General features: G+C 42.3%; 2 protein-coding genes across 3 annotated transcripts in view; both read right to left on the reverse strand.

The window, feature by feature from the left end:
* Positions 1–2,224: 2,224 nt before the first annotated feature.
* On the reverse strand, positions 2,225–6,025 carry LOC124476306 (ubiquitin carboxyl-terminal hydrolase 37-like). Its single transcript, XM_047033377.1, has 13 exons — positions 5,995–6,025; positions 5,857–5,899; positions 5,551–5,685; positions 5,033–5,164; positions 4,666–4,807; positions 4,420–4,544; positions 4,199–4,292; positions 3,948–4,027; positions 3,659–3,787; positions 3,258–3,328; positions 2,774–2,849; positions 2,541–2,679; positions 2,225–2,379 (listed from the first exon to the last, which is right to left on the reverse strand). The coding sequence occupies exons 1-12, from the start codon at positions 6,023–6,025 to the stop codon at positions 2,664–2,666; spliced, it is 1,074 nt and encodes a 357-aa protein (XP_046889333.1). The 3' UTR covers positions 2,225–2,379; positions 2,541–2,663.
* Positions 6,026–14,595: 8,570 nt separating this feature from the next.
* The window catches only part of LOC124472692 (ubiquitin carboxyl-terminal hydrolase 37-like), a 33,255-nt gene continuing 29,370 nt past the window's right edge, over positions 14,596–18,480 (reverse strand). The window contains exons 16-28 of one of the 2 annotated variants that reach the window (XM_047027680.1): positions 18,346–18,392; positions 18,206–18,248; positions 17,900–18,034; positions 17,379–17,510; positions 17,005–17,146; positions 16,759–16,883; positions 16,538–16,631; positions 16,287–16,366; positions 15,998–16,126; positions 15,597–15,667; positions 15,274–15,349; positions 15,113–15,152; positions 14,713–14,991 (exon numbers count right to left, since the gene is read on the reverse strand). In XM_047027680.1, the coding sequence (XP_046883636.1) occupies positions 15,149–15,152; positions 15,274–15,349; positions 15,597–15,667; positions 15,998–16,126; positions 16,287–16,366; positions 16,538–16,631; positions 16,759–16,883; positions 17,005–17,146; positions 17,379–17,510; positions 17,900–18,034; positions 18,206–18,248; positions 18,346–18,392 (1,078 nt within the window). In that variant the 3' untranslated portion in view covers positions 14,713–14,991; positions 15,113–15,148. Of the gene's footprint in view, positions 14,992–15,112; positions 15,153–15,273; positions 15,350–15,596; positions 15,668–15,997; positions 16,127–16,286; positions 16,367–16,537; positions 16,632–16,758; positions 16,884–17,004; positions 17,147–17,378; positions 17,511–17,899; positions 18,035–18,205; positions 18,249–18,345; positions 18,393–18,480 lie in introns of both variants that reach the window. The other variant, XM_047027671.1, reaches the window with a different exon arrangement.

Below are 18,480 nucleotides of genomic sequence, written 5' to 3' on the forward strand. Positions count from 1 at the left end.
TAATAGAACACATTGACTTGTCCACTGTTGCCATTAAAGACAGACATCTTTATTAGGTCTGATGTGGATATCTGAAAATTGATCCGTCTGTTTGAAAACAATTACCATAATGCCCTTAAAAACTGTATACAGACCCCTTTATAGAATTTAATTTGAGTTTGGACTAAAACAAGAGAAATTGTTTTGCACGAAACTTTGTAGGTTCATTATATTAGGTACACCTTTTCCATATAGATTTGTCATCTGAAACTTATTTTAAAAATGATCTGACATAAGCTGCAGTTCAAAGTAAAATAGGTTGCAATGATAAATATTTCATGGGATTTCAGATACTACTGTGGAAAATGAATTTTGCTCTTTGAGTGCCACTAAAAATGTATTATGACACATAGATTTTTGAAACATGCTGTATTATGACATTCAGTTTTAACATTCCGACCCACACGGCAAGCTACAAACAAATAATATCTATTTGAAGCTAAATATGAATGCTCTGAGGACATCAAAAACATTTTCATAGATTTTTACTTTCTCAGAAAATGTAAAAGGTGAAATGAAAAAAAACAACTCTATTTAGGTAGGATAAAATTATCAATCTGAAAACTATAATGTCAATGTGATTGTATACTCTAATCCAAATACAACCACACACACCATACAATCACAGGTCAAAACAATTATCCTTACCTACATCACTGGACTCTGTGGATGAGGGTCACTCATGTGATCCAGGTACACTCCTACTCTGGAACCAAAGCTTGATGTTATTGTCTCGACACTTTTGTGTCTGAAATAACAAAGATTACTCTAAACACCAGGATTTATCATTGTATCCAAATCCAGATAGAAGACTTGACCCTGTTCTGCTGATGTCTTTATATGAGACTGCTATACCAACCCTTCCACTGCACTCCACCTCCCAGTAACAGTGTCCAGACAGAGCATTTCTACACAGTACCTGCCTAGTGTGAGTGAATCTCTCTGGATAATAAGCACATGGCTGGATTTGGAAAGTAGGTTTTACTGTTCTGTTCCCCTCAGACAGAGATATACGTTTGTATGCTGTGTTTAGGTCCAGTGTGAGCTGACAGGAATCTGGGAGAGGAGCAGACACAGAATCAGAAAAATGAAGTCAGTCAGATAGTATAACAAACATATTTATTTGGTGGATAACTACTTCTAGGGTTTTCAATTTCTATCTCTGGAGTAAGTTTGGGCAGGTAGGCAATGCATCAATATACAGTATAAAAGCTGTCTCACTTTTCCCTGATGGCAGTTGTGTTGCATCAGTTGTGCAACTGTCTAATGTGTGTTTCCTGCTTATCCACAGACAATTGGTGTACCCAGTGACATTTTCCTTAGGAAAAAAGAACTGGTTATATCAAACATCGGAGAGGCTTTTACTAGAGCTGGAAATGAAAACAGACAGGCAACAGCATCTTTTGAGTGTGCTCTCTTAATGATCAAATCCAAAAATCCACACACAACTAGGAAACTCTGAATGAACCCGCTTGTGTACAAATTGTAAAAACAGTGTGCGGCGCACAGGTGGCTTCCAAACGTAAAACTATACCTTTATCCAATAATACAGTACAAGCCAGAATCTTCAGAATGGCAGATGATGTTGAAAAGACGTTAGTTGAAAAGTTAAAGATGTACCCATTTTCTATCAAAATTGAGGACATTTCTATTGTGGCAGATGAAGCAGTACTCACTGCATATGTACAGTACATTGAAGACGCCGAAATAAAGCAGGACATTCTTTTGTATACTAATTTGTCAACGACATGGGGAGAATATATTTTCAATGCGATTGAGTAGATTCTGATTTGCTTCTATTATTTTATTATTATAAATAAGAGCAGAAAATGGAGCCTGGTGCTGCAAAGAAAAAAATATCCTTCTGAATCGTTGCTTGTTGTGTTTATTATTCTGCTGTTGTTGCATTTATTAAAAACTTGAGAAGAGATAACAGTAATTCCTGTTTGATTGATGAAAGACATGTTTCTCAATCATGCCAACCACTCTGCCTGATCTGGTGACCCGATCCGAGCAGCTCAATCTAATAAACAAAGTCAACTCTTTTCATTGTGGTGCTTTCCTTGGCCCATCTTCTGACAGAAAATCATCTAACACTGATTAACTAATAGTAAAGGGGGGAGGGGGGGGTCATTAAAGATTTTGAAAGTTAAATTAGGGGTCTCCTGGGGAAAAGGTTGGCAACCCCTGGTCTAGCGGGCAGCTGGTGGAGAGGGGGATCCTGGTTGATAGAGGGCCCATGATGAATGGTGGACTCCTAGTGGTCTAGTGGGCCCCTGGTGTTCTAGCAGGCCCCTCGTGGTCTAGTGTCCTTCACCTTGTCCACTAAAACTAGTAAGACTAAGAGAGAAATAAAATAATGTCAACTCAAGTTGAATCCCTCAAGGTTTAGCTGACGAGTGAAGGCCAGAGAAGCCTTAGCTGTAGGTATAGAACAGGATGTAGGCCAGAGAAGCCTTACCTGTAGGTGTAGAACAGGATGTAGACCAGAGAAGCCTTACCTGTAGGTGTAGAACAGGATGTAGGCCAGAGATGCACAATCCCCCCGCACCATGGCCTCGTCTGCTCTTATCACATTGGTGTCATCCAGAGTGAGCCATCCATCACCCTGGCCCTGGGCAACGTCACTGATGTAATGGCCTGAGGAGCAATAGAGATGGATCACAGTTCAAGCTCTTGGTTAGTGTGTCTTTGTGTGTCTATGTAGTAAAACAGGGTCTTTGCAGACAATTACCGGAGTTCATGCTGTCTCCCACATGAGAGATGATCCCAGACAGGCGGTAGACTCCAGTGTCTCCTGGGTTGTCCATCTGAAATAAGGAAGTATGTTAGTTTACTCGTTAAAATGGCTGCAGCTTTTCCCCCGACCATTACAGGAAAGCACACACACCCAAAACATTTGATCGCTTTTCTATCTTTGACGGATCTCTAATCTCAATAGTGAACTCAATCTTTCAGTGTCATTCATTTTGACAGCTCCCTCTCTCTCTTCCTCTCTTTTCCTATTCATTTCCTCACCACAGCTGTCCCTCTGCTCTCTGGCCTCAGAGCCTGACTGTTGGTAACTGACCCTGAAGTTGGGGTGAGGTCAAATGTTGTAAATAACAGAAACATAGCTTGAACAAAGCTTACTCAGATCCTAACTTGCCTACAAAGTCCCATTGCTTGCATCAGGTCTGTTTAAGTCTGTATGTGTGTGTGATAGAACAGCTTTTTACCTGTACTGGAGGAAAGGGCGGCAGGAGTCTGGGTGTCAGTAGTACTGCTGTTCATCTGATGACAGTCGGGCCTGTGTCAAGCACATTCCGATGACAATTAGCAGTGAGCAATGATGCTATACTTGCACAGAAACAGCAGCTGAAGCACGACTACGTCACACGCTATGTGTGTCACAAGATGCGTTACAAGCTATAGTGAGCTATATTTACCGTAGATTGTTTGTACAGCAAAGAGAGTGAGAAATCATTAAGCAACAAAATTCCAATTTAGAGCAAAAGTTTCTTACTTGAGCAGGTCATAAGTGAAATATAAGTCTTTGTTAAATAACTGTTGTTTTAACCATGAAGAAAGTGGGAGGTACTTTTTTTGTGGAGTGTAGAATTGGTGTTCGGATTCTTACTTGGATGTTTCATCCCCACAGACTGAGATACAGGACAGTGGTATAATTCCTGGGATGGCCATGTCTTCAGTCCTTTTGACCAGTTTCCCATCCTCAAAACTGAACCTCTTCATATGGAGAACTAGAACACTGCACCCAGACACAGACATGGCAGACAGAAGCCAGCACTGAATGAATGAACTCAATTACTAGTCACCATTACACCAATCAGTAAATCAATCATTTACACCTTGAAGTCTGGTTTTGGACAAAGTACAAATGCAATAGCGTTGTGCTGAGAGGATCTTACCGGGGAAAGGAGAGGAGCTTGCTGACCACAGACGCCTGCTCACCCAGACACAGCTCACATCTGCACTCCACATCTGCTGCCTAGAAGTACACACCACCGAGGACAGATTTGGGAGCCTTGTTCTCTAGCTGAAGACTAATAACTTAGACCAGTTCTACATGTATTAAGTTCAAAGTATGGGAATCATGGTGAGTTGATAGAAGATGCATCATTAGATGCAAATTCCATCAGAGTAAACTGTAAATACTGACCTTGAAGTACAGACACAAACTTTTCTTAAGGCATGGAGTCAACTCTAGGGACAGGAAGTTGAAAGGTTCTTCTCTGTAAACCTTCTCTCCACACCTTAGGGGGATATGGAGAAAACCAATATCAATTGTAAACCACTTACTGTCTCTTCTACTCCTGATGATTTGATATTTTGCTGTAAACGTCAGCAAGGCCTTAGGGCCCCAGAGGAGTGAGCTGTTACCTGCAGCAGGTGCGCTCGATCTGCATATTAAACTCCAGGCTGGCCACTGGGCAGATGTAATGCCTCAGAGACTCCCCCTCAGCCTTTAGCTGGCAGAGGACAAATATAAGGAGCTCGTGTGCGTCCTTGGAGCAAGAAAGAGAAGACAAAACAAACAACAGTAAATGTGAATATAACGGCAAGATTTTGAGGAACAACATCGATTTTTCCTGCTAGTGCAATAGCGATTTATTCTGCATTTGTTACCTGCTCGTAATTTTCGAGGTAACTGTCGTTGTATTGTGCTAGACAGTTCTTGACCCTGTACAGAATCTTCTTTTTGAGATTTTTGGAAGTTTTCCTGCCCGTACTGGTGTAGTTTCTGGCTGCCTGGAGTTCATGGAAGCATCTGTGCACAGATAGCAGCAGGTAGCATAGTATCAGTGGTTTATTAGGTTAGAGGTCTTAAAGGATACTAGTGTAGAGAGAGAGATAGTTAGGATCGCATTGTATCAGTGATGAAGTAGAGGTATCATATTAGTGCACAGAGAGACTTTTTCCCTGTTCTCCATGCTTGGGTTAGGGTTAGGATGCATGGATGAGCACGTGTCCGAAGGTGTGACTGCAGCTGTACCTCAGTAAAACTGAAGAGGAAGCAGGCCCCCAGATCTCTTCCTGCCTCACGATGTTGGTGGAGAATTCCGGAAGTGCAAACAAGCACTGCAGGGTTGCATTAAGAAAGCATGTGTTTCCGATATTAGGCAACCTGTATGAAAAGATATCCAGAGTTACATACTGTAACAATTCCTATGTAACTACAATGTTGTTTCTATGGCAATTGTGTATTTCTTTTTTCTCTCTGTTTATTGCCCTGATTGTTGAGTAGAGTGTGTGTATTGTGTAGAATGTAAATTGGATGTTAAATGTGAGGTGTATGTTGTGTTTCTCAAATGAAAAAACAAACACTTTGATTACAAAAAAAGTTGTTTCTATGGGTATTGCTGTGTGTGCTTATGTAGTAGTTAATGTAACCTCAATGTAAATGATAGATTAAAGCAATTCACTCATTAGGTTACTTTGATTCTGGAACAACAAAATACATCACTCTAGGAAACACAATGTTTTCAAAGTTCACTATTTAGAATATTTCACCCCAGCAGCTTGATCCTGTCTTTTCCTTCTCCCTGCCCACTCTGAAAGTCCAGAAAGCTGAGTAGACTCTTGAGGGTGGACATGAGATCTGCTTGTTGCTTTGTTGTGGTGGACAAGTCCTGAACAGCCACAGCACTGGAGCAGCGGGAAAAGAGTAGAGACAGAGTGGTGAATGAGCGTTGAAAAAGAAAGAAGCAGTTAGGTCCATCACAAACAAAGTTTTGTTTCATTCGTCTGGGTTTTCTGATGAGAATGTGAACTTCTTTGATCTGAGCCCACTGAGATGCAGGAAGTGGTTGAACCTACCTGTCGAGAGACGCAGAGGACTGTTGGAGGGTCACATTGCCTTCTGAGGAGAGACAGGGGTAGACATAGTTATGAGGGGACTGTGTGTTTGAGAAGGAATACAGAAATGTGTGCCTTTATAAGCCTCTCGTCACACACCTCCAGTCGCTGCCATACTCTGCATCGGCATGTCCTCCACCAGAGCACTGAAAACAAACAGACTTGATGAGCTCAATCCATTCCAATAACGAAATAATTCTTTAGGACTTTGTCAAAATTATTAAAAGGAGGATATCCAGTGGCATTAGTACCTCTCTGGACTTGCACTGCTGCTTTGGTCCTGGGTGACAGAGGACCCAGCGGAGCTGGGGGCAGGTGTGGGGAGCTCCAGGAGGATAGGAGCAGGGAGAGGGACTGGGGAGGGGCTAGGGGTAAGAAGGCAATGGATGGGAGACAGAGGCAGTGGTGAGGGGGTGAGAGGGCACAGGGAGGCTGGATGGGAGTCAATAGGAGACTCGGCTATCACTGCCGTGAGGAAAAGGACTGGATATGATGGGGTGGGGTTAGGATGGGAGATGGGGGACATGGGGAGGACATGAATCAGTTTAGGGGTCGGGGTGGGAAAGGGGGTAGGACTGGAAGGTGTAGGGAGGCAGTCAGCTAAAAGGCTGGCCTGAGAAGGAAAGAGAGAGGAGAGGTGGAGTGAGGTGAGGCTAGATGCCCCAGACAACAAGGAAAGAGAGTCTGGGGCAGGGAAATCTAGGGAGTTTGAGGGACAAAGGGAATGGAGAGAGGGGGAAGGGCTAGAGGAAGGAGAGAGGGAACTGCAGGATTGATGCTCCAGTCCCATCTTCTTGTCCTGCTTTGCCGAGGTGGAGCAAGCTGGCAGGAGGCTCTCAGCGTTTGATGGAGCATGGTGGATGGAGATGGACGGAGGAGTTGAGCTCTGCACATCTACCTTGATCCTGTCTTCATTCACAGCTGATTGCGCTTTGTGCTTTTTTAGCTTTTTGGCCTTTTTGGGCTGTTTGGAGACACAGCAGAGTTTATTTTGACTGATGTATTTGTGAAAGCAACTTGTACTACCACAGTTGTGCACTGTCTTGAAATAAAATAACTTTCAGGCCAAGTGTTCTGCTGGTGTGAAAATGTGTACACAGATAGTTTTACCTAAACTCTTAGAAGCAAGGCCGTAGCCATGGAGTCAACATTGGGGGGGACGAATTATTTTTTTTAATGATAATTTCGGACAGCGTGCGTGGCTGCCTGTTGTAGCGTTGCACATTTATATTTTTATATCAATATATTGGGGGGGACGTTTTGACCAGATTTGATTTTGGGGGGGATGTGTCCCCCCCCAATATGTATTACGATTACGGCCTTGCTTAGAAGACAGCAGTACCGCAGTTTACTTAATCAAAAAAGCACCCATGGCTTTCTTCCATTTGAATCAGTGATCAGAAGTAGGTATGTGTGTGATTTTACTATTTTGATAAAATAATTCATTGTGATTTAAGTTATTTTAGTACAATATTCGTATTCCTATATACTTAATGCTATTCAACACGATCTGATATTAGATCATATAATAAACATACCTTTAAACAAGAGAAGCATGATCCCATTTTGCATGTAGTTGTACAATGACAAGTTTGACACAGAACACCTGGCTTTATCTACTTGGGCATTGTGATGTCATCGTGTTTCCAACAATTAATGATGACAACAGTTGTCGTGCACTCCACACGAGCCACCTCGATCTCATGTTGCCCTATTATTTTTTCATGTATTTTTATTAGGGCTGTCGAAGTTAACCTGATAATAAAAAGCGTTAACGCAAGTTTCTTTTTGACCCTGGCAATAACCTGTCGTCACATGACTTCGACTGCCGACGGTAGTTGAATCATGAAGAGAGCTTTTAGATGGGAAGTTCCATTTTAAAAAGTTGCCAGACGGCCCCGGTTGACAAAACCAAGGCTGTGTGTACTGATTGTCAGGCTGAGTTTAGTTATCACCGGAGTACTTCCAGCCTAAAATATCACATGCAAGCAAAGCTAGCAGCAGCAGCAGTAGCAACAACAGCGTACAGCAGCGTTCACTCTTAAACGAGTGTGTTTGAAATCAACACAATGTTCGTGTAATCGTGATTTTAACAATGTGTTAAATCTCAGCATCTCTGGGGGTTTTGGGTACACAGATGTTTAACGTAACATTGTGTAACTGTAAATAAATTGGCCAATCAAATCATCCGTCACGCTCTCCCTCGCCTCAGCTTGAGAGAAGCTGCTGCAGCCAGTTTGGTCTTCTCTTCATTGAGGTACGTTAAGTTTAGTTAAGTAAAGGTTATAATATTTATTATTAACTCTATCTTTTGTTAAAAGAAAATATTAGCACGTATGAGTTTTACTGCGGGACTGTTCGGACTGTTTGTTAGCGAACTCGGGAACGTTGAAGCCTAAATATGCCAGCACAAACGGTTACTGCAGTAGCTACTTTGCTAAGCATCAAGACAACTTTCCGAATTTCCCGTTTAGTTTCGCCTGGTGATAATAGCATTTAAAACAACAACAACACGTTTTACTAAAGTGTATAGTAGTTAGCCAATGGCACTAAAACAGCAATCACATTTTCCTAGTAGTTAAATTGCCTTTTCTGTGGCGCTTGTATGTCCACCTCAGACTATACTGAAGCAAAGCACGAGCTTCGCGCCGTTTTAGCCAAATGTACTGTAACGGTAAACCTACCTAGCTGGTTAGTTTGGAAATGCATATTTCAACTGGCATATCATTAACAGTTTTACGAAATTACAATGTGAATTAAACACACCTCAATCTCCAGTCTGACCTCTCACCTTCTATTCTGCTCTCACTATCCTCTCCTCCCTCAAAACTCAACAGATCTCTCTTACATCTCTTTTCTCACGCCTGACTCCACTCTCACACACCTCTCTCCCGCAGTCTGACCTCTCACCTTTTATTCTGCTCTCACTATCCTCTCCTCCCTCACAACTTCACATATACACGCACACTCACTATCTATACCTAAATTCAACCTTCTGTCTCTCCCCACTATCCCCCTCCCCCAGGGCCGGACATAGGGCGGTGGGGGCCCCTGGGATTGGGTCATTTTCAGTCCCTACCAACTATACATGACTTTAAATAGAGCAAAATGATACATACACAAGCTATAATGTATTTAGAGCTGCACGATTCTGGATAAAATGCGAATAAAATAGAGATCACGATTCTGAACAAACAACTAAACAAAATAATATCATTTATGTTCATTGCTGAAGTCTATTTAAAATGTTTATTTAATCTGAATGATAAAAATGTAAAAACTAGGTTTGAATGAATGATTCAATACCTCAAATACTTCACTTGTTTTCATGGATGAATCAGCATTTTTGAATGAATCTCCTGAATGAACGATTCCAGATTGACATTGTTTTCGGTCCACGGCACTCATGTGTCTCTGCTGTTGACCTCATGCTCCCACAGCACACCATCCCACTGATGACGTCTACTCTTCGGATATCCGAGATTTGGTATAGCTTCTTATCTTTCAGGCAGGCCTCTCTTTGCTTTTAGGATCGGGTTAGATACTCGGCTAGGTATGACACCCACACACACTGGCCTTCCACTTTTTTATTTTACTCCCCCACTGCTCTGTAGTTCCTTCCGTGACTCTCACCCTCCTTGTCTTGTCTCACCTTTTCCTTTTTCCTCCCTCCTTTTCACTCTCAGCATGTCCCGCCCCTCCCACCGCCCCCCTGATTACTCCCGCCACTCCACCCGCCAACGCAGTTCCCCCGGACCCCACTCACGCCCCTGGATTGAACCACTGCTCCCCCCCACTTTCCTTCCCGCCCGTGCCAACTACTATCGGCACCATGATGAGCCCCGAGCAGTCTCCTCCGGGGCCCGCCAGATGCCCCCGCCCCCCACTGCCGACTGTTCGGTGTGGGTCCTGAGGACCCCTGACCGCCGCCCTCGCCGCACCGAGGACTCCTGGGACCGTTCCCCTGCCAGACGCCATCACCACCATTCATCCCCCTCCCCCCCTCCACATACCCACGTCTGTTGTAGGTGTAGGGAGCCTACTACCTCTCCTACCCGCCATGCCCCTAGGCGTACTTGGTCCTCCGGGCCTACAGCATCCCAGACCTCTCATCCACCGACGCACCACCCCACCTCCTCCCGTACGGCCGACACCTCCGCCCAGTCTCATTGACGACGCCGGCGCGGGGGTGTACGTAGAACCCGGGCCCGCCAGCGGTACCTGGCGCGCACTGCTGACCACAACCACGCGAGTCGAGAGGGAACTGCAGGATTGATGCTCCAGTCCCATCTTCTTGTCCTGCTTTGCCGAGGTGGAACAAGTTGACAGTAGGCTCTCAGCGTTTGATGGAGCATGGTGGATGGAGATGGATTGAGGAGTTGAGCTCTGCACATTTACCTTGATCCTGTCTTCATCCACAGCTGATTGAGCTTTGTGCTTTTTGGCCTTTTTGGGCCGTTTGGAGAAACAGCAGAGTTTATTTTGACTGGTGTATTTGTTAAAGCAACTTGTACTACCACAGTTGTCTTGAAATAAAAATAACTTTCAGGGCAAGTGTTCTGCTGGTGTGAAAATTTGTACACAGATCATTTTACCTAAACTCTTAGAAGACACCAGTACTGCAGTTTACTTAATCAAAAAAGCACCAATGGCTTTCTTCCATTTTAATCAGTGATCAGAAATAGGTATGTGTGTGATTTTACTATTTTGATAAAATAATTCATTGTGATTTAAGTTATTATAGTATAATATTCTTATTCCTATATACTTAAAGCTATTCAACACGATCTGATATTAGATCATATAATAAACATACCTTTTAAACAACAAGAGAAGCATGATCCCATTTTGCATGTAGTTGTACAATGACAAGTTTGACACAGAACACCTGGCTATGGCCGCGTTCACACTTGACTTATTTTTTCAGAAAAAAGCGCCTCTGGGCCCCCTCCACCACAATCCCACCCCCTGGGAGGCGCCGGCCCTGGATACACACTCCTTCATCCACCGCGGCCCCGTCTACCAGACCGACTCACGCCAGTGTCTGCCTCCGCGGCTGAGTTTGACGCTCTCTACCCACCTCCCTGAGGCCCCCCCACCCCTGACTACGCCTCCTCCATCACGGTAATTACCCCCTTCTCTGCACACTGTTCCCCACACACTTGAGCTTTGACACTGTTTAACTGTAAACTTACCTTTAGTTTGAAAATGCATATTTCAACTGGCATACCATTAACAGTTTTACGACGTTAGGATGTGAAACAAAAAGGTACGTAGTTTCAGTCTTTAATTCGATTTACTTATTTTCTTATTTGTTAGTGTATTCTCTGAGGTGATCAACACCCAGTAGGCTAGGTACGATAGCTAAGGTTCGATGGCATCCCATGGTTTTACTCTTCTGTAAAAAGAACTGCTAGTTAAATTAATGCGTAAGAACATAAATAATGTTTGTGTCAAACCATATTCATAATTGTTCTTTCATGTTTACCGTACAATGCTGGATTCTCCAAAATCCCTCACTGCTGTGTTCTTGGATGGGCAAGAAATCTACAAAAAGAAATACTGTCAGGACCACCGAGGAAATCATTGATGCCAGTATATCATTATTGCCTTGCCAAGGTGAAATTATTGGAATTCTTAAATTCTGCTCTGATTTCAATGAATATGTCGACACTGATGTGAACAGTCATATTGAACATTTGATTAGGTTCCAAATTCAAATCAAGTCAGTTAAGTCAGACATCGATGACACTGCTGGTAGTTGTAGCACAGACAGGCAGGTATGTACACTGTGGTATTTAATAGATACTACATCAATATGCTCAATCCCATTCTATCCTAACTATTTATTTTTCCCAGCCAATACATTTCGAATTTGTCCTGCTCAATGTTAGTTTTATGAATTTGTTGCATGTGTGTTACAGGACATTAATTGGAAAGCAGTAATGTCAGCATTGCTTTTTAACACCTCTCTCTAATTCCTAAAACTTTTAGTGTAATACCGTGCCTCTAAATTCTGTGGCTGTACTGAATCCAGAGGCTGGTTTGACTAATCATCTTGAGGTAAGCTTGTGAGAAGTTGATGTGTACCGGGGCTAGAATTACATAACATATTTTGTATCTAATTAAATTACTTAAATTTAATTATTGATGATTATGTTTCAGAAAGAAAGTTCTTGAGTTTTGGCTGAAGTTTATTCATTTTGAGCATAACCGATTTTGTGTAAACTGTTTTTGGCTTGGCATGTCAATTTAGTGTTCAAGATCACCTAATGATCTTGATCCTGAGAACTTCCAGAGTCATCTCCAACAGAAAGACCCCCGGATTTTGGCGTTCTATCAGGTGAACGGGACTCTAACTGAGAAATGGAGAAGGATATTGGTAACGACTGCTGTTAGCTACTTTGTTGAAAGAAGGGGATTGTAATTGTTTTACTTGCTTAATTGTAATTGCTTAATTGTTAATAACCAAATTGTGTTATCTTTTATACTTTAAATGGTGCTTTATTTCAGTTACCCAGTAAGTGCTGATGAACAACTTCTTGCCAGAGGTATTGTTGCAATCTTTCCGTCACTTCAGATGAAAATGAAGGTATGTGAGTAAATAATCAGGTGTAGAATAGTGTATGGTTTCTTATTGACTCACTTATAATAAAATACTATCACTAATTTTATGGTATTCTATATATTTTAGGAGCATTTTTACGATCCAAAGAGCCACCCAGGCTTTCTTGAGGACAAGCTGAGAAATCTACGGCGGAACTTTAGAGACAGCGGCGTTATCGCAAAAGGGGTTTGTGTAGTGGGTCCTCTGAAATCACTGTTACACCGGAAGAAGTTACTGAGGGGGATGAAAAGTCAGCCAAATAGTGGATGACTGTGATTAAGAGGATGAAGCCTACTCCTGAGAATCTTTCGTCAATTTAAGATGGGTATGGAGAAGACCTACGCCCACCGTAGATTTTGGATAACAAGTCAGTCACCCACTGTGGCAGACATTTTTGAACATTACCCCCGCTTCATTGATATACCATATCTGGTAAGTCAGTTTGCCTATTTTATCACTGTAACTTAAATGAATGAGATTACATTTATTTAGTAATTAAGTACATTACTTATGTCTTGTCTTGCAGTTATTACAACTCTTCAGACCGACAAGGACTTTGGGTAAATGTTTCCAGGGAAAGCAGATCTCTTTCTCCGCAAATGGGAAGCTACCATTGTCCCAAAGTTGCTAAAGCTGGCTGCACTGGAAAAGAATGTTGAAGGACCACCACAACCTGAGAGTGCTGGTAAGTCGCAAGCAATGTTTATTTTAAAAAATGGGATGACAATAAAGTCGTTGTATAATGTTTAATTTATGAGGCATTTTCTGTATTCTGTTGTGTGAAGGACTTTTAATACAACTGTTATCAATAATTATATGTTCCGATGTTGAACAAGTTCATAATTGTTTTGAAATTCGAAATTTTGGTGAAACATTGGTGTAAAGGCCTAAAATGAATGAGTTGATTATTAGACAAGCCAAAAAAATCATATGTGACTGTGTGGTATTTGCGCTTTCTTTAGAATCAAAGTGTTTCAGAGCCCTCAAGATGCTGACCCATTATCTGCCACCTACTGCATCAGGAAGAAGTCAGGGATGGAGTAAATGCAGCGTGAAGTCAGCTCTTACACCTTGGACGTAAAGCCTGTAAGATACTTCTAATGTCTGAATGAATTAAATGTGTCCATATTCTGTTCCATGGGATAGGTATGAATTACCAAATGTGTGTTTTTGATGTGTTTGTTTTTTTCAGACAGGAACCAGCATCAATAGCCTCCTGGAGAGCCCTGAGACCACAACAACAGTGAACCAGCCTTGTGAGCGTAGGACACCCCAGCTCAGCAGTGCAGTATGTCATCATCGCAGCCAACGATCATGTTGTGATTCCACTTCAAGATGAAGGCCTGACATGCGGTCTTGACAAACTCTTTGAGCTGTACTGGGTTTGCAACCTGGCCTATCTTTTACAGGTTGCAGCAGTCTTTAAGTTCATGGGGCATGTTTATGGCATGCAGATCTCTGGTGGGAAGAGATCCAGAATCATGGAGCTTGTCGCAAAACTGCAGGTTCTGTAAGTTAAGTCACCATGTACATCTGTACAAGTGCAAAATACAAATGTTCTAGAGATGGAAGGAGGCTTGTTAATCATCTCGGACATGTCCACACACTTTCTGATGGACAGGATTACCCTTTAGTCTGTAGTCAAGCCTACCACAATTTCAATTATTATACAAAACATTTGAAAAGGGACCACTCCCATGTTGAAGTAAGTTTTTTGAAGAGGTTGACACTCCTTACGAAATGTGCAAGTATTTTTCAGAGAAACTGTCTTTGATGAAGCCAAAGGAAATGTTGTTGGGTTATAGAGGTGACACAGCCAGAAAACAGGGGAGGTTAACCCAAATACTGGCAGCTGATACTTGTCAATACATCTCTATCTTTGACACAGTAAAGTTCTTTTTTAATAATGAAAATATGCAAGAAATTATATAAGCAATCTTATGATAGATGTGATGGTAAAATGTGTGATTACTCTGATGGTTTAAATTTGTACAAATTGTATGAAAAGTATCCCAATGCCTTACAAATTCAATTATATTTTGATGATTTAGAAACCATTAACCCATTGGGTTCCAAAACTAAAATTCACAAGATGGGTGCTGTTTATTTTTGTTAAAGAAACTTGCCTGCAGAATTTAACTAAGCCCTTGCTAATATTCATCTTTGTCTACTATTTAATTCTATTGATAAAGACACTTGTGGCTTTAGAAACATTTTAGCACCTTTATTAGATGATGTATGATTACTGGAGACCAGAGGCATTGAGGTTAAAATCAGAGGCCAGAAGACCATTCTATTTGTAACAATATGCCTTTTGACTGCGGACAACATCTGTTCTTAGAGTGGTGGGCTCCTGGTGGTCTAGCAGGCCCCTGGTGGTATAGCAGGCCCTGGTGGAGAGGGGGATCCTGGTTAATAGAGGGCCCCTGATGAATGGTGGACCCCTGGTGGTCTAGTGTCCTTCACCTTCTCCACTAAAACTAGAAAGACTAAGAGAGAAAGAAAATAACGTCAACTCAAGTTGAATCCCTCAAGGTTTAGCTGATGAGTGAAGGCCAGAGAAGCCTTACCTTTAGGTATAGAACAGGATGTAGGCCAGAGAAGCCTTACCTGTAGGTGTAGAACAGGATGTAGACCAGAGAAGCCTTACCTGTAGGTGTAGAACAGGATGTAAGCCAGAGATGCACAATCCCCCCGCACCGTGGCCTCGTCTGCTCAAGCTCTTGGTTAGTGTGTCTATGTAGTAAAACAGGGTCTTTGCAGACAATTACCGGAGTTCATGCTGTCTCCCACATGAGAGATGATCCCAGACAGGCGGTAGACTCCAGTGTCTCCTGGGTTGTCCATCTGAAATAAGGAAGTATGTTAGTTTACTTTTTAAAATGGCTGCAGCTTTTCCCCCGACCATTACAGGAAAGCACACACACCCAAAACATTTGATCGACTTTCTAGTTGGGGTGAGGTCAAATGTTGTAAATAACAGAAAACAAAGCTTGAACAAAGCTTACTCAGATCCTAACTTGCCTACAAAGTCCCATTGCTTGCATCAGGTCTGTTTAAGTCTGTATGTGTGTGTGATAGAACAGCTTTTTACCTGTACTGGAGGAAAGGGCGGCAGCAGTCTGGGTGTCAGTAGTACTGCTGTTCATCTGATGACAGTCAGGCCTGTGTCAAGCACATTCCGATGACAATTAGCAATGAGCAATGATGCTATACTTGCACAGAAACAGCAGCCGATGCACGACTACGTCACACGCTATGTGTGTCACAAGATGCGTTACAAGCTATAGTGAGCTATATCTACCGTAGATTGTTTGTACAGCAAAGAGAGTGAGAAATCATTAAGCAACAAAATTCCAATTTAGAGCAGAAGTTTCTTACTTGAGCAGGTCATAAGTAAAATATAAGTCTTTGTTAAATAACTGTTGTTTTAACCATAAAGAAAGTGGGAGGTACTTTTTTTGTGGAGTGTAGAATTGGTGTTCGGATTCTTACTTGGATGTTTCATCCCCACAGACTGAGATACAGGACAGTGGTATAATTCCTGGGATGGCCATGTCTTCCGTCCTTTTGACCAGTTTCCCATCCTCAAAACTGAACCTCTTCACATGGAGAACTAGAACACTGCACCCAGACACAGACATGGCAGACAGAAGTCAGCACTGAATGAATGAACTCAATTACTAGTCACCATTACACCAATCAGTAAATCAATCATTTACACCTTGAAGTCTGGTTTTGGACAAAGTACAAATGCAATAGCGTTGTGCTAAGAGGATCTTACCGGGGAAGGGAGAGGAGCTTGCTGACCACAGACGCCTGCTCACCCAGACACAGCTCACATCTGCACTCCACATCTGCTGCCTAGAAGTACACACCACCGAGGACAGATTTGGGAGCCTTGTTCTCTAGCTGAAGACTAATAACTTAGACCAGTTCTACATGTATTAAGTTCAAAGTATGGGAATCATGGTGAGTTGATAGAAGATGCATCATTAGATGCAAATTCCATCAGAGTAAACTGTAAATACTGACCTTGAAGTACAGACACAAACTTTTCTTAAGGCATGGAGTCAACTCTAGGGACAGGAAGTTGAAAGGTTCTTCTCTGTAAACCTTCTCTCCACACCTTAGGGGGATATGGAGAAAACCAATATCAATCGTAAACCACTTACTGTCTCTTCTACTCCTGATGCTTTGATATTTTGCTGTAAACATCAGCAAGGCCTCAGGGCCCCAGAGGAGTGAGTTGTTACCTGCAGCAGGTGCGTTCGATCTGCATATTAAACTCCAGGCTGGCCACTGGGTAGATGTAATGCCTCAGAGACTCCCCCTCAGCCTTTAGCTGGCAGAGGACAAATATAAGGAGCTCGTGTGCGTCCTTGGAGCAAGAAAGAGAAGACAAAACAAACAATGGTAAATGTAAATATAACGGCAACATTTTGAGGAACAACATCGATTTTTCCTGCTAGTGCAATAGCGATTTATTCTGCATTTGTTACCTGCTCGTAATTTTCGAGGTAACTGTCGTTGTATTGTGCTAGACAGTTCTTGACCCTGTACAGAATCTTCTTTTTGAGATTTTTGGAAGTTTTCCTGCCCGTACTGGTGTAGTTTCTGGCTGCCTGGAGTTCATGGAAGCATCTGTGCACAGATAGCAGCAGGTAGCATAGTATCAGTGTTAGGTTAGAGGTCTTAAAGGATACTAGTGTAGAGAGAGAGATAGTTAGGGTAGCATGGTATCAGTGATGAAGTAGAGATATCATATTAGTGCACAGAGAGACTTTTGCCCAGTCTTTTTTCATGTTCTCCATGCTTGGGTTAGGGTTAGGATGGATAGATGAGCACGTGTCCGAAGGTGTGGCTGCAGCTGTACCTCAGTAAAACTGAAGAGGAAGCAGGCCCCAAGATCTCTTCCTGCCTCAATATGTTGGTGGAGAATTCCGGAAGTGCAAACAAGCACTGCAGGGTTGCATTAAGAAAGCATGTGTTTCCGATATTAGGCAACCTGTGTGAAAAAATATCCAGAGTTACATACTGTAACAATTCCTATGTAACTATAATGTTGTTTCTATGGCAATTGTGTATTTCTTTTTTCTCTCTGTTTATTGCCCTGATTGTTGAGTAGAGTGTGTGTATTGTGTAGAATGTAAATTGGATGTTAAATGTGAGGTGTGTGTTGTGTTTCTCAAATGAAAAAACAATAAACACTTTGATTACAAAAAAAGTTGTTTCTATGGGTATTGCTGTGTGTGCTTATGCAGTAGTTAATATAACCTCAATGTAAATGATAGATTAAAGCAATTCACTCATTAGGTTACTTTGATTCTGGAACAACAAAATACATCAATCTAGGAAACACAATGTTTTCAAAGTTCACTATTTAGAATATTTCACCCCAGCAGCTTGATCCTGTCTTTTCCTTCTCCCTGGCCACTCTGAAAGTCCAGAAAGCTGAGTAGACTCTTGAGGGTGGACATGAGATCTGCTTGTTGCTTTGTTGTGGTGGACAAGTCCTGGACAGCCACAGCACTGGAGCAGCGGGAAAAGAGTAGAGACAGAGTGGTGAATGAGCGTTGAAAAAGAAAGAAGCAGTTAGGTCCATCACAAACAAAGTTTTGTTTCATTCGTCTGGGTTTTCTGATGAGAATGTGAACTACTTTGATCTGAGCCCACTGAGATGCAGGAAGTTGTTGAACCTACCTGTTGAGAGACGCAGAGGACTGTTGGAGGGTCATATTGCCTTCTGAGGAGAGACAGAGGAAGACATGGTTATGAGGGGAACGTGTGGTTGAGGAGGAATACAGAAATGTGTGCCTTTGTAAGCCTCTCTTGTCACACACCTCCAGTCGCTGCCATACTCTGGATCGGCATGTCCTCCACCAGAGCACTGAAAACAAACAGACTTGATGAGCTCAATCCATTCCAATTACAAAATAATTATTTAGGACAGATTCAAATGAATGGTCGTTAACAGG

Source organism: Hypomesus transpacificus, chromosome 2 (genome assembly GCF_021917145.1).
Source record: "Hypomesus transpacificus isolate Combined female chromosome 2, fHypTra1, whole genome shotgun sequence".
NCBI classification, from domain to species: domain Eukaryota; kingdom Metazoa; phylum Chordata; class Actinopteri; order Osmeriformes; family Osmeridae; genus Hypomesus; species Hypomesus transpacificus.